The sequence below is a fragment of the Rhizopus delemar genome, genomic scaffold (assembly GCF_000149305.1).
Source record: "Rhizopus delemar RA 99-880 supercont3.2 genomic scaffold, whole genome shotgun sequence".
In the NCBI taxonomy this organism is placed as follows: Eukaryota; Fungi; Mucoromycota; class Mucoromycetes; order Mucorales; family Rhizopodaceae; genus Rhizopus; species Rhizopus delemar.
In genome coordinates, this window is record NW_027137828.1 from 4,545,244 (window position 1) to 4,560,320 (window position 15,077).

General features: G+C 35.3%; 5 protein-coding genes across 5 annotated transcripts; all 5 read left to right on the top strand.

Annotated features, from left to right (window-relative positions):
* Positions 1–2,441: 2,441 nt before the first annotated feature.
* RO3G_04002 (uncharacterized protein) lies at positions 2,442–3,292 on the top strand (the record flags this gene model as incomplete). The annotated part of the gene is made up of 3 exons (XM_067658592.1): positions 2,442–2,502; positions 2,554–2,881; positions 2,932–3,292. 3 exons carry the CDS (start codon positions 2,442–2,444, stop codon positions 3,290–3,292), a joined length of 750 nt encoding a protein of 249 aa, XP_067514693.1.
* A 397-nt stretch (positions 3,293–3,689) lies between these two features.
* On the top strand, positions 3,690–6,202 carry RO3G_04003 (uncharacterized protein; the record flags this gene model as incomplete). Its single annotated transcript, XM_067658593.1, has 4 exons — positions 3,690–3,754; positions 3,820–3,922; positions 4,045–4,501; positions 4,557–6,202. The coding sequence occupies 4 exons, from the start codon at positions 3,690–3,692 to the stop codon at positions 6,200–6,202; spliced, it is 2,271 nt and encodes a 756-aa protein (XP_067514694.1).
* A 1,136-nt stretch (positions 6,203–7,338) lies between these two features.
* On the top strand, positions 7,339–8,649 carry RO3G_04004 (uncharacterized protein; the record flags this gene model as incomplete). The annotated part of the gene is made up of 1 exon (XM_067658594.1): positions 7,339–8,649. The coding sequence occupies one exon, from the start codon at positions 7,339–7,341 to the stop codon at positions 8,647–8,649; it is 1,311 nt and encodes a 436-aa protein (XP_067514695.1).
* A 1,415-nt stretch (positions 8,650–10,064) lies between these two features.
* Positions 10,065–11,607, top strand: RO3G_04005 (uncharacterized protein; the record flags this gene model as incomplete). Its single annotated transcript, XM_067658595.1, has 2 exons — positions 10,065–10,768; positions 10,821–11,607. The coding sequence occupies 2 exons, from the start codon at positions 10,065–10,067 to the stop codon at positions 11,605–11,607; spliced, it is 1,491 nt and encodes a 496-aa protein (XP_067514696.1).
* A 460-nt stretch (positions 11,608–12,067) lies between these two features.
* On the top strand, positions 12,068–13,261 carry RO3G_04006 (uncharacterized protein; the record flags this gene model as incomplete). The annotated part of the gene is made up of 4 exons (XM_067658596.1): positions 12,068–12,438; positions 12,490–12,632; positions 12,782–13,108; positions 13,158–13,261. The coding sequence occupies 4 exons, from the start codon at positions 12,068–12,070 to the stop codon at positions 13,259–13,261; spliced, it is 945 nt and encodes a 314-aa protein (XP_067514697.1).
* Between the last annotated feature and the right edge of the window lie 1,816 nt (positions 13,262–15,077).

Below are 15,077 nucleotides of genomic sequence, written 5' to 3' on the forward strand. Positions count from 1 at the left end.
ACAGTAGACTTGAAATAGAAAGGAAGAAATCAAATAGATTATTATTTCTGATAAAAGGAGAATGCTTATTCATATATAATATTGGGGATATTTATGGCTTTTCTATGTATTAGTCGTACAGTACTTTTTCTATTTAATGTAGAGCGATTGTTATATCAACGACTCAACTCAAGTCTGTGTTTGAGAATGAATTAAGGTTTGCAACAATGGCACAACTATGTTTTTTTAGAGGTAAAAGGATAAATTGTACTAAAACAGAAAAATAAAAATAATAATAAAAAACCAGTTAAAGTATTTCCTATATACCATTGTCATCACTTGCCTTTTCTTTTCATTTTCAAAACTGTAGCATGAAGAAGATGGAATAAAAAGAAGTTTGAATTGGATGTGTAAACAAGGTAAATGTGCTATGTACATAGATCTATACAAAAGTCCATATATAACTTTATAAGCGTAAGGTTCACAGTATGAATCCTCACTAAGCAATAATTATGTACACTGTTCCTTTTCTTTTGTATCTATTTTACATTTATTTTGTATAAAAAAGAAAATGAATGTAAATAATCATCTTTTTGTAATGTTGACTTGCACATAGTTTTGTGTACGAGTGTATCTACAGGATTGTCAAATGACGATACTAAATCAAGGGGTGTTTTTTTTCGGTTGCTATAGAAACACTTCAAGATGGAATAAACAAAAAGAAGGAGAAGAATCCAATTCTGAAAATGAAGTAAAAAAAAAACCCCCAAAAATCGAAAGGTGATCAAAAGTAGGATGCTAATATTGCAAGGAATCATAAAATCTACTACCGAAAGGAATCCAGATGTGTTTGACAACAGGCAATCGATAGAGAAAGGAGCGAAATTTAACTGATTCAATCGTGAATACCATGCTAAAACAATTGGGCGATCATGACCAGCAGCAGCAAGTTTGTAACAAACCTTACAAGAACAAGTTCCGGTTATGTTACACGATCTAAAGGATAAGGCTAACCATGCGTTTTCAGTCGCTTGTTGTCATGTGCGCTATTTTGCTGTCGAAGCTAGTCAAGTTGTTTTCTGACAATATGGCCAGCCCAGGGCTCGAGTCTAAACGAAGAATCCTTTGTTAGAAAAGTGTATGGAATTCAACCCTAAAGCTCGGAAATATGCCGATCATCAAAAGGAAGTACAAGGGTGATATTATCCTATACCGGAAAGGAGTGGCACGGTGATCTTTATCAAGAACAAGTGCTGCATAAAATTGTGAAAGTAAAGGATTGGGGATCGCCTGTGAGCAGTGAGATACTGTTTGTGAAACGTACAAGATCAGATGGGTCCGTGGATAAAACCTTGGCTAGTGTTGGTACACAACAAGGTGGACGGAATGCTTCCGGGTTAACTAGGAACAAGCGTTTTAAAGAGGGAAAGATCAAACTGAATAAAATATGATTGGATGAAAACACATTTAAGACAGGCAGAAAAGGAAAAGGATGAGCAGAGTGTTTGGCAAAGGCATGTTACTGTAACAACAATCGAAGCTTGTGTACGACAGACTGTAGGAAGAGATCGAATTAAAAAAAGAACCAGTGGATGTGTCATGATCAGAACTGACGATTAAAAGGATGTATTTCAGTAGAAAAAGCAAAAGTCTATATAAAATGTAAATCATTCAGATTGTAAAGAAGTTGTATTGATTGAAATGGAAAAATGAACTTGTCTAGTGAAAGGATCAATGGCCGAGAAGTGATTAGAGGTCTCGTTTGACAAATGTATTCAGCAATTAGATGCAACGAGATGAAGACCAAAGACCTTTTCAATTCCGCTTAAAGAGCAACAAAAGATACCAGATTATCTTTGTGTGGTACGACAGGTCAAAAGAGAATGTAATTTATTCTCGAGTGTTTTAGTACTTCAAATGAATTTTACTCAATAAATTAATTTTCATGTGTAACTTATATGGTGAACATGTGTGGAATAATGTAAAGAAGTCGAAAAAAGTAATGTGGTTTTTAATTTGTAATAAATCTTTATGCAATAAACAAAATAGAAGGAAACTATTTTTTTTTTTTTTACAGAAAATAAAAGAAAGAAGAGAAACCTGTCAAATGATTCCTAAAATAATAATGATCTTCACATATAAGAGAGGGGTGAGGTAATGATTAATAAACGATGGCGGTAACTCGGAACTAAAAAAGAAAAAAAAAAAAAAAGACGCAAGTAAATTATTGTCTTCTTTATCAAAAGTTTATTTTATATCTTGGCTGTTTATTATCAAACAAAAACAAAAGCCTCAAAAGAGGTTCGAGAAGAGGAAGTTGGTATATTTTTAGATGTGTTTACACAAGAAAAAAAAAAAGTTAAATTAAACTTCATGTCAACAAGATATAAAATCCCGTTTCCGATATCGCTCTTTCCTTCGTTCTTCTTCTTTGTTGTATATATTCTCTTTATTATTTATAAATGTTGCTTTTATCTTCATCTATTAGCACCACTACTACTGCATCAAATAAATTATCCAATGGTAAATAATGATATTGTTTATGTATACATTTTATCTTATATTTCATCCAAGTTTCAAACATTTTGAAAAAGAAAAAAAGTAGCTGGTCTCTACGTACTTTTACAAAATCAAGAAATTTTTCTCATTCAAATTCATCTTCAATATCATTACCTTTACCCACATCTTACAAATATACCTTACCGCCAAGTTATGATGACAAATCACATCCCTGGGCCTTCCAATTTCCAAATTCAATGAATGACCGGATTGTCCTACCGAGAGAAGAAGAAGGCTTTGAAATGTTACCAAAGTACGAATGCACTCTTGAGAAAATTGCCCCGGTTTATGTTAAATGCGAACAAATTCGACCCGAAGTGCGTTCCACGAATAGAGCTTGGAGGTACAGGAAAGAGTATCACAAAATGAAGACTAAAACTCACTCCATCATAGATTTCTTTATATAAAAATATTTGGTACACTGATATTAGCTTATAAGCAAAACCCGAAATACAAAAAGAATTTACGTCCCACTTGGTCCTATTCAATGCAAGGGGCTCAAGTTGCTGTAGCAACGGACTATATGAAGCACCGACATGTACTACGTCTACGGATAGCGAACGGACCTCAATTTTTGATCAAAACATACACAGAATTAGACAAATTGAATTGGATTGACTCGTTGGAAAGTTCAATTAACATCAGCTCAGATTTGGATTACAGAAAAATGCCTCAATTCATCACATTACGCGTTAGACATCGTCGTAATTTGAGACAATCAGATCGTCGTCCAATGGAAGAGACACTGGGTTGAAAGTCACGTGAATATAAGGAGAAAATTGGCAGAAAAAATAGAGAAACAATTATTTTTCAATTGGATGATTTTTTTTTTCTACTCTTTTATTTTATTTTTTATTCTTTATTCTCTATAAATAAAAAGAAAAAAAAAACAATTTCTGTATAAAAAGAAAGGGGGGGGGAGGGGGGGGGCCTATTCCCCTTTTGGTTAATTAATAATATTCTTCCCCCTTATCAATTCAAAAAAGATCGGGGCCAATTTTTTTTTTTTTTTTTTTTTTTTTTTTTTTTTTTTTTTTTTTTTTAAACTACGAACAAATTTTTTGGAAATCATGAATGTTCAGAATTCTCACTTGTCAATGAACAGCGGACAAGAACAAGACAATAACAATAACACATTCTTGGGGAATAATATGGCCGACGTCAACTGGAGAAGTGATGTTTCTGCAGCAGATAGGACTCGATTTATTAATCAATTGTAAGGTTATCTATTCTACATGTATATTCCTTTTCAATATAAATATCTAATACAATATTTAATAGGTCTTCAGCTTTAAAATGCTTATCACCTAATGCTTCTGATAATGAAGCTTATACTATTGCGACTAATTATGAAGCAGGTTTATTTCAACGATGCACCAATAAGGTAAATTCACACACACAGAAACTCTTGTTTCTTATGCATAGCAATATCGCTAGAATGAATACATGATGGCCCGCACAAAGCAATTTCAACAAATACAAGACCAAATAAATAGCTATCAACAGCAAGCCTCCTATAGTAACCCTCTTGTAACTCAGCCTCTGATGTATGCTCGCCCAAGACCTTCTGCACAACAGTTTCAAATGTATATTGCTCGTCAAATGGCACTTCAACAACAGCAATTTTTACAGCAGTATCCATCATCCAATTTGCAATCATCGTCTTATGATTCTATGAATACTACTCCTTCTCTTACTCCTTTAAGTGCCACCAGTACGAACACAAGTGTGAATACTATTGTAACAAATAAAATGGATCAGCAACCCATTTATTCACTTAATCCGAATATGATGCAGCAGCAAAATCCAGTAAACCAAGATATGATGATGCAAGTAAACAGACCATTCTTGCAAAAACAGCAACCAATGATGATGAAAATGATGCAAAGACCACCTTCGAATGTGATGATAAAAGCAAATGCTATTGTTAAGCAGTTGGATGAAAACACTCGACAAACAAAAGGTAGAAGGGATTTGTATATAAAAAGAGATGTAAATACGCTAAATACTTATCAAAGTGAATTGTTCATTCATTGAGGACTTGAATGAGCAAGATAAAATGATAATCAAAGAACAGATACAACGAATGAAACTGACTTATGATAAACTGGACCATTTGCTGCCAATATTCTTTTCAATGACAAGCAATTATGAGGCAACTAGAAGAATTATTTTGATGAAGTATATGCTTGAAGACCAATTCAACTTCCTGCCTCAAGATAAATACATAGTTGGCTTAGATAAAGTATACAAGTTGAGAGATCAGCTCAATGGCTACTTTAATTGGATTAGGAATAATATTGGTATCAATCATCCTTTACAACAGCAACAGCAGGCTCAGCAACATATAGCACAGCAACAGTTACTGCAGCAAAATTTGATGCAACAACAATTTTTGCTCCAACAACAACAGCATCAACAACAACAGCACCAACAGCAGCAGCATCAACAGCAGCAGCATCAACAGCAGCAGCACCAACAGCAGCAGCAAAAGCTGTTATCACAAGCGCCATTGTCGCAAGCATCATTGTCACAAACACAGTTAGTACAATCTCAGTTATCTCAAGCACAACTGACACCACCACAGCTGACACAATCTCAGTTAGCGCAGCAACAGTTGACACAATCACAATTAACACAGCAACAGTTGGTGCAATCAAAGCTAATACAACAACAACTAGTTCAATCGCAGCTGGCACAGCAGCAGCAGTTGGCACAACAGCAATTATCACAATCACAACTGGTACAGCAACAGTTGGCTCAAACCCAATTGATACAAACCCAATTACCGCAACAACAACAACAGCAGTCTTCGTCCCAATTGCCACTGTCGCAAACTCAGTTCACATCCCCTCAAACATTCAATGATATCAACAACAGTACTCATCATTTAACTACCAATATCACCAATGCAAACGATATCCCAAGCCCTTCCAAATCACCCATGCCACTGAAAAGAAACAGTATTGATCTAAAGCTTCCGCCTTCCAAGAAGCAGCGAGGCACAAAGCAACCTAGTTCAGCAAATAAACGAAAGACCAGCAGTAGCAGTAGCAGCACGAGCGATGTAGCGCAACCGATAGTAAGTACAGGTATTCCAGTCAAGGATGGTCTACCACTGGACCAACACGAAATGCAATCTCAAACGGCCTATTTAGCAGCAGTGAAAGCTGGTATTCCAAGAGAAATCGTGGATCTTTTACCACCCAAAGCACTTCACTTCAACTTGGTCTTACAGCAGGCAGCAGAAAATAAGATCAATTTACAACCTCAGCAGCAGCAGCAGATTCAATCGATGCTTCATGAGTCTATTGAGCAAGCCAAGATGACTTTGAATATCAATGCAACCTCCTCAGGTACCAAGACAGACACAAACAATGCTACCACACTTGTCATGGATCCTTCATTGGATATGATGAACTTTGGTGGATGCTTGAAAGAAGGTTACAAAGATGAGACGTTTGGCGCACAACCTGATCTGGCATTGATGACAATGCCAGTTCAACAAGAGAAAAGCGAAGAAGAGGAGGGTGGTCTATTTTCATGGATTGATACAACGCATTTGGACCTTGGCTTTGATTTTGATGGGAGTGAATTTGTAAAGTTTGATGATAATGAATCTGAAAAGTTGATGGATGACAATGGAAAGTTATGTGTTGTATAAAACTATTATTTTTTGTGTAATATTTTCTCGAATAAAATAGTTTGCGTTTATGTAAAGCCTTTATTGTTGGATGTTGTGATATTAATAGGCAAAGTACATGTAACATATAAACTGTCAATTGATTAAATCAGAGTGTTCTTATTGTGTGTATCACGAGGCATAGATGTAGAAGCAATGAGATGGAAAGCACGGTATCAAAGGGGCAAAATCAATGTACAGCACATCATGCTTAAAAGATAATTATAAACCCTGTCCCTTTTTTATAAAATAGGGTTGGTATGGCTTCTTTTATGAACTATTTAGGGGGGGGGACGTTATAAGGAATGAGATATAGAAGGATGAAGACCATATTTCTTATAAAACAATAGAGTAAGGGCAACTCAGTTTTCATCATGAGGCAACACACATATAAAAAGAAACTTCTTTCGCTCTTAATCACTTATGCATTCTTACTTGTTTCTTGTTCTTTTAATCTCAACGTCCTTGGTTTTTTCTGCTGCTTTACCGAATGCTTTAAAGAAACCAAGAATCAATTTCTTTCTGGGTCAGAGTACATATTATGAAGTAGGAACAGGATCTTGTGGAGAATACGACAATAATTCTGAACTTGTAGTAGCTCTCAATAAAGATCAAATGAATAACGGTAAAGAAAAAAAAGAAGTACCCATTCATGTTTCAAATTTAAATGAACTCCCTTAGGTCCAAATCCTAATACAAATCCACGTTGTAAACAAATGGTTAGCATCTCTGGCGACAATGGAAAAACAAATGCTAGGATTGTAGATACATGCCCTACTTGTCCACCTGGTATATTCATACACGTAGCATAGTAATAGGCTAACACCTAATTGTATAGGCGCATTGGATATGTCCCCAAGAGGTAAATCATAGAGAAGCCTTTTCATTGCATGCGTGTGTGTGTGTCTCTTTTTTTTTTTATACTTACCATTCTGGTTATAGTTTATGAAATAGTATGCGGATCATTATCACCTGGTCATTGTACTGTCAGTTGGAACTTTGTTTAATCTTAGACATGCATATCTACTGACATTCTATTATGTTTTTGACATTTAATATAAATTGCACTTTAAACCCTTTTCTTTCTTGTTTGTTTTACTCTTTTGTATCTGCAGAGCATGTCGCAGAACTATCCGATTGGATGGGGCTGGCTTCCCCATAAAGCAAAAGAGTTTTTATTAAAATCACAACTTAACTACACAGCTTGTAAAAACATAGACTCATCACCTAACCAACTAGAAAATTCCAAAAAAATTAAGAATTTTGGTGACACGTTCAAAAAGATAGAATGGAATGAATCAGAAAGCTTTACTGAAAAAGAGGTTGAAAGTCTTTCGATAAAAGAGTTCAGTAAGCATTCATCTTCTTGTACACTCGATGGTGGATCAAATATTCCACCTGTTGAGGTTACAACCTTTGATATTTCAACCAAGACCGACTCGTCGCCAGTAAGAACAGTAAAAGATGATGCTGGTGATTGTTATGACTATTTAAGGCAAGATTTAAACGACAGTCTCAAACAATGCCTACGATTGGAAAATGAATATATAGAAAATCTCGGTGCAAGCCTGTTTATTTCCGAAATATCTTCAGAAGGTGTCAAGAATCCGATTCAATCCAATGTCTCACAAAAGATTGCGCTCGATTTGAATATTTCAAAAAGAGCCATATCTAACGCTATTGGATTCCCTCGTGCAGTCATAACAGTAAGCAAGACCAAAGAGTTATGTGATGACCTGCTTGGAAGGTGCCATCTGAAGTCGGGCTTTGTAGTCAAGAAGAGAGCTGTTGATCTTATTCAGCAGGTTGTTAATTGGAGAGAAGACAAAAAGCAACAAAGACAACAGAAGACAAGCTTCATGATAGCAGGTATGAGTAAACATGATATATACAATATAAAAAATATATTCGAAATATACAATTATCCTTATCCATGGACATCCTATTTAACATCACCTATGACTGAACAATTGGCAAAGATCCAAAGAGAAACAAACAAAAAGTCAAGATCCTTGTCTTACTATGGTATGGGCTATCAACTCGCTGTCATTCGACTCTCCTACACTATCAATGCGAACGTTTCCTTTCTAAAGTCCATAAATGCCGTAATCAAGAAGAAATCAAATAGATTGGATGATAATTATATCACTCGTCGATTTGAGGAGCTTGAATTAATCCATTTAGACCCTCCCAAGGTTTTGATGGACTCGATTGTAGAAACTTGTTACAAACCACATAGGTGTCGGTATAATTCCTTACTGCTGAACACATCACGCAATCAAGGTCAACATCCCGTCTCAAGCGCTATACGTGATAAACATGTCCCTTTTAATCAAAGAATAGTAGTGATTAATAATGAAGAGTATAAAAAGAAACATAAACCAACCAACAAACCGATCAAATTTAGATTCAAAATGTCGAACAAATAAAAAAAATTGGGTAAATGGTTAGGGAACCATTGTACGTCATATAGCATTCGATTTTGTTGCTTGAATATCTAAATTGAGAGAAATTATAAAGGGTACTAATTTAGATTCCTTTATGTCATAACGGAAGACTTTAGAAATATATCTAATTGTATAATATACTCGGGTTTCTTATGGGTCCATTTGTTTACTAATAAAACAAAAAGAGAGGCTTGTTTAAAATTTTCAAAGTTGAATATAACAAAAAGAGAACAATAGCCTTTATAAATAACCCCACCCTTCATTATTCATCTTTTCTTTTTGTCTGCAAAAGTCTAGGCATCAAAGAGACCTCAATCATAAGACATAAGTCTTTTACTGATAAAGTTTCTTTTCCTTTTATTGCTTATTCTTTGGGACCTAATCAACCTTTTAATAGTATTTTGCTTCTATACATTATTGTTTAGCTTTAATAGAAACCTTGTAGTCATTGTACAATATAAAATGTTGATTGCACGCATTTATTACAATTTTTTTTAAAAAATAGTTAACAAGAGAACATTCCTTTTTCTTTCCTCGCCACAGAAAATGGTCAGCATCAAATCTCAAGATAAAAACTGCGTGTTACTAAAAGCATCTACATATAGGTTAGTAAAACAAAAAGCATTTTCTACTTGAACGCGTGTGTTTAAATATACTTTCTTGAGATAAATAATGTTTGTTACATCTTTTTGTTTACTTGGTCTTATAGCATACATTCAGTTACAAAAAAGAATGAACAGCAGAAAATGAGCTCAAATTCATAATGAAACAAAAGTCACTCGACAGATTAGTGATAACGCGAACTGAGGTAAAGGGGCCTTAGACTCAAGCATGACAGTTTTGACCGGTGAACGAAAGAAGAGGAATTAAAGAATTGTAAGAAATGCTGTAAAAAAGGGGGTATGAGGATTTTCTTTCAAATTATGTTATATAGCGCTTTTTGTTTTGGTAAGTATTGATGATAATATGTATGATGATCAATAAAATGCTACCCTGATTATCTTCAATAGGATTCAGCAAAATCATTTTCCAACTGAGATAAATGAATGCATGACTTGATCTTGTTACACAATCGCATACACTGAATTCCTACAAAGTTTTATTAACATTACTTTTCTTGATTCTCTTCCCCTTTGAACTTCATAATAAAGCGTAGGAATTAATTTTAAAATACAAATTTATTTTATACTTGTATGATTATTATTACTACCAACAATAATAATAAAAAAGGTCTTTCGATAGAAAGTGTAAATAAAGGACAATGAGGTGATCAAATTGTTTCAAAAGGACCTCTTTGGGTTACTCATATTTTACTTTTTTCCCTCCCTGCCCCCCTTTTTTTCGAAAAAAAAAAAAACTTGTTTTTCCTCTATTTTTATTTTATTTTTCTTTTCTTTATGACCGTTATTGATACAGAAGATATCACTTCTCCTCCTGCTACTCCGCCAACACAGAGCCCTATACCTCATAGAATTTCTATATTTCAGTGTGAAGAAAAAGACCATCTTGCTCACCTCATCAGTTCCTTTCAACACTTGACTCCGATACAAAAGCAACTGTTCCTTGCTGAGATTATCAACCTCTGTAATAATACTCAGCTCACATTTTTAAACAATCTAATCGCGCCACGACTCAAAGTAGATTTCATCAAGGAGTTACCTCCCGAAATAGCACTGCATGTACTTTCTTATATCGACCACCCTGCCGCACTTACTCAAGCAGCGCAAATATCAAGATATTGGAATGCGCTCATAAAGAATGAAACACTTTGGAAAACATTGTGTGAAAGATACCAATACAGCACACAAGTAGATTCTTGCAGATACCATTTCAAAAGGCAATATTCTATTCGCCGTGCTTGGAGGAACGGCGGTAAAGTGACGACGGTCGAGGGAGAGTTCTCGCATGGGTTGGTGACCTCACTTCAGTTTGATGAAAAATACACAGTAGTAGGCTGTGATAATCATCGCGTGGAGGTGTTTGATACCAATTCTGGTAAGAAGATTAAAACTTTGGAAGGACATGAAGGTGGTGTATGGGCTTTACAATTTAAAGGAGAAGATGATGATGGACGTATCTTACTTTCCGGTGGATGTGATAGGTAAACATTCGAATAAAAGGAGAAGAAAGAAATTAATTCAAAAAGGGGTTAGAGATGTGAGAGTATGGGATTTAAATCAAGGCAAATTAAAACACATACTTCGTGGACATACATCAACTGTGAGGTGTTTAAAGATCAGAGATAAACAGCTAGCAGTGACTGGATCAAGAGATACTACATTAAGAGTATGGGACATTCAAAGAGGTGCTCTGCTTCATACCCTTGTAGGACATCAAGCCAGTGTGCGATGCGTTGATATTCACGGAGACATTGCAGTATCAGGTTCTTATGATTTCACAGCAAGAGTATGGGACTTGAAGACAGGTCGATGCAAACATATCCTTGTTGGGCACACACTTCAGATATACACTATAGTTACCAACGGTACGATCATTGCTACAGGAGCTATGGATGCTCATATTCGAATTTGGTCAGTGGAGACAGGTGAATGTCTTGCTACCCTTCACGGACATACATCACTTGTCGGACAGCTACAATTATCTGGTACAACTCTAGTGAGTGGAGGAGCAGATGGATGTCTAAGAGTGTGGGATATGGAAACATTCGAATGTAAACAGCAATTCTCTGCTCACGATAATTCAATTACCTGTCTTCAATTTGATGATCAGCATATACTTAGCGCAGCCAATGATGGCAAAGTGAAATTATGGGATATTAAACGTGGTAGACTCATCAGAAATTTTACTCAACCAAGTAAAATCGTATGGAAAATTCAATTCAATCAAACAAAGGCAGTTGTACTCATGCAAAGGAAAAGAGCAGACGATGAAAGTCAAGGAAGAACTGTAATGGAAATTCATGATTTTGATTTGTTGTAATATTTATTGGTGCATCATTTTTACATTCTTTTCTCTGTTGCCCCTTCCCCTGCTTGAGCTCATAAAAAGCATACACAGGCAGAGAGAAGATGATGATTTGTTATTTAATTAATACATTCCTCGTTGACGCGTGTATGTCATGTAAACAAAACAGAAATTATTATTTTTTTTTTTTTTTTTTTTTTTTTTTTTTTTTTTTTTTTTTTTTTTTTTTTTTACTTTTACTCTTAGAATGTCTTATTGTAAACGAGTTTTGTGTGGTAAAGTAACTATTATAACAGCAACTACTTTATTTATTGTTGCGTTGTTTGCTACTTTAATGCATCCTGCAACACGCCATACAACAGCAAATGATATAGAAAACTTGATTCAAAAAATCTGTGCAAAGCCCAATAATACAATTATTGAAGACATAAAGTTACCAGAGAGTCTTAAATCAAAACACCTGTCAATTGATGAAATGAAATGTGACACAGAGTTAAGAGAAGATGTCTGGGATCATGTGCAAGTAAAAGGAGCATTTTACATGATGACAAGAAATGAAGATTTACCCAAGGCCAAAGCAACTATAAAAAGTATTGAAGATAGGTTCAATGGTCGCTTGGGTTATCCTTGGATCTTTTTAAATAACCAAAAGTTTAGTCCTGAATTTAAAAAATACATCAAAAAGACTGTATCAAATCCAGATCAAGTTTATTTTGGACAAGTTGATTTGGAGGCTTGGAATTATCCTCCTTGGATTGATAGTGTTCGTTCTCAAACATTGTTTACAGGCTATAGAGATCTTGGATACCCAAAAATCAATCGACCTTCTTACAGTAATTACCTGAGGTATAGTTATATTACTACTGTTATCATACTGTGTACTTATTATTGTATTAGATATCAATCTGGTCTATTCTTTCATCATCCTTTATTTGATGATGTAGACTATGTTTGGCGTGTGGATGCTGGATCTTATTACAGTTGCGAGATGTTTAGGAATGACCCTTTTCAAACAATGCAGGAAAAAAATAAATCAATTGGTAATGAAAGATTAAGTCAGTAACAATTGTTTACTTACAAAACACGGTCTTAGGTTTTTCATTAACTGAAAGAGCAACTAATGAAATCACACTATTTAGTTTATGGCCAGTGACAAAACATTTTATGAACTTATATCCAAACCTAATAGAGCAAGACTCCATTTACCCTTGGTTGACGAATGCTGACGATGAATACAACATGTGCCAAATATCAACTAGTTTTGAAATCCTTAGTCTATCCTTTCTAAAATCAGAAAAATATCGAGCATTTTTTTATTATCTCGACCTTGTCGGTGGATTCTTTTATGAAAGATGGACTGACGCAGCAGTAAGAACAGTTGCTGCTGCTTTATTCTTAAAAAAGCAAGAAATCTACTTTTTTAATGAAGTTGCATATGCTTACAAAGATAAAGCCCACTGTCCATTGAATTTCACTCTTTTAGAAAATTGTGCTTGTGATTATAAAGACAGCTTTGGTAAGTAATTATCATTGTATATTTATGCTTCTGCTAAATATTATAATAGATTATCGTCGATCGAGTTGTACACTTGATTTACTTCATATTATAAAACCAAAGATGATAGACGAAATGATTAGTTTTGCTAAAATTATAATGAATCAGTATTAAAAATAACAAGATTTTATTCTTGACGTTTTGTCTCTCTTTGTTATTATTAAATGTGTATTTTTGTTATTATTTCTTGCTCTTCTTTTCTAAATAATCATGGCGCTTGAATACTCTTCAGTCAAAAAAGATACAACTTTTAATAACAAAGAGGAAGAAGAGAGCATTTTACAAAGCGTTCCTCTTCCACTTTTCAGTAATAAAAGTTTCCTCAACATCGACCACTCTCGCTATCAAGATTGGCAATCCAAAACTGACTCTGATCCAAGCTCTGATATCACTGCTTATAGCTACTTGCCAAAGGAAGCGCTCTGTTTATCTCAGTTTTAGCAAATGGAAAATAAAAGAAACAGTTTCGTTATTAGATTGCTTATTGCGTTTAAACAGAAAATTTTAAAATAAACTTCATTTTGACGCATGATATTCAATGGATATATCGCTTTTGCCCGAGACATATAAACCCCCCAAAAACAAAGAGGAAATAAGGCTAAAAAATCTTTTGAGACCAAAGATAAAAATGATATGGGATGATGAGATAATAGATTGGGTGTAAAATACACTAGTTAGAGGAAGGAGAAGGGAGCCAACCAAAGAATATTCGTACGAGATGAGTTGGCAGTGTAGGCAGATCTTTTGTGTGAAGTAGATAGTTTGGTCCATAAAGGATGGTACGAGCGGTAGGGTGAGCCTATTGAATGTTTATCTGCGGAAGCTATAGGTGGTCAATGATGCGTTATGTGCGATACTTGTGTGGTGGGGTAAGGTCATATGATGTTAAGTATTTAAGGTTAATAAGGCCAGGCTGAACAAAGAAGTCGGCAGCAGCATTGTGAATGAGAGTCCTGAATCGCTGCGGGCGACGCAGCTTCGATGGAACAATGTTTTGTGAGCGCATTGGGCTTTACAGTTAATGGGTTCATTGAGGAGAGTAGATTCGCCAATGAATCAGGGATCTAAAGAATCGAAATAATTACGGACTGTGGTGTTGGGTTTGGTCAACTGTGGACGAAGCTCAGTTTCGAAACCAATGTGGATAGGAAAGCTAATCAAATTTCGATCTGAATAATGAATGTTCAGAATCCAACAGTGATTGACGTGTAATCTACAAAGGTTATAGAGCAATTGTCGTAGAGGGATGCTGCATCGAACAGGTACATAGATGAGTTTAAATCCCGTTGGTTCAGCAGGCGAAGAAAATTGCCTAGCAATGGTTGCCAGACTAGATTGGGAAGTATCGCATTTAGGTTTAGCAGCCTTAGACAAATGAGAAGGGGGAGGGCATTGTTAGGCGAAGAGGAGCGCTTAGATGGAATAGAAGGGTTACGAGGGAGGGAGAAAATAGTTGGGGATGTGGTACGTCCAGATGGAGAAGGTGGAATGTCTGTGGTCGATGGCTTCGAAGCAAGTTATTCTCGCAAAGGAGCATTCTCTTGCTGTAATTTTTTTATCTCAGCACGAGCAGTAGTCAAGTCTGCCTGCAGTTGTTGGGACTACTTGCTATTGTGGTTCATGGTGAGGATTTCCAAATAAAACAAAAATCTACTGCGCGGGATACCACAAACTTTTGCAGCTTTTGGTATAATCAAACCCTACTCTTGAATAATGTGAATAAAATGCTCAATTTGATTATTGTTATGCTTCTTATACTTTTGTATTTTTTTTACTGATATCAAGAGTCTGTATATCCGAAGCAATCCCTTCGATAACAACTTCTATACAATGGATGGAGTCCGATCAGCAGCATCAAAATCAATAAACGCTCTATATAGCCGTATTCAAGAGCAACTTCTTCAATATCCATCTCATCAGAGCTGACTTT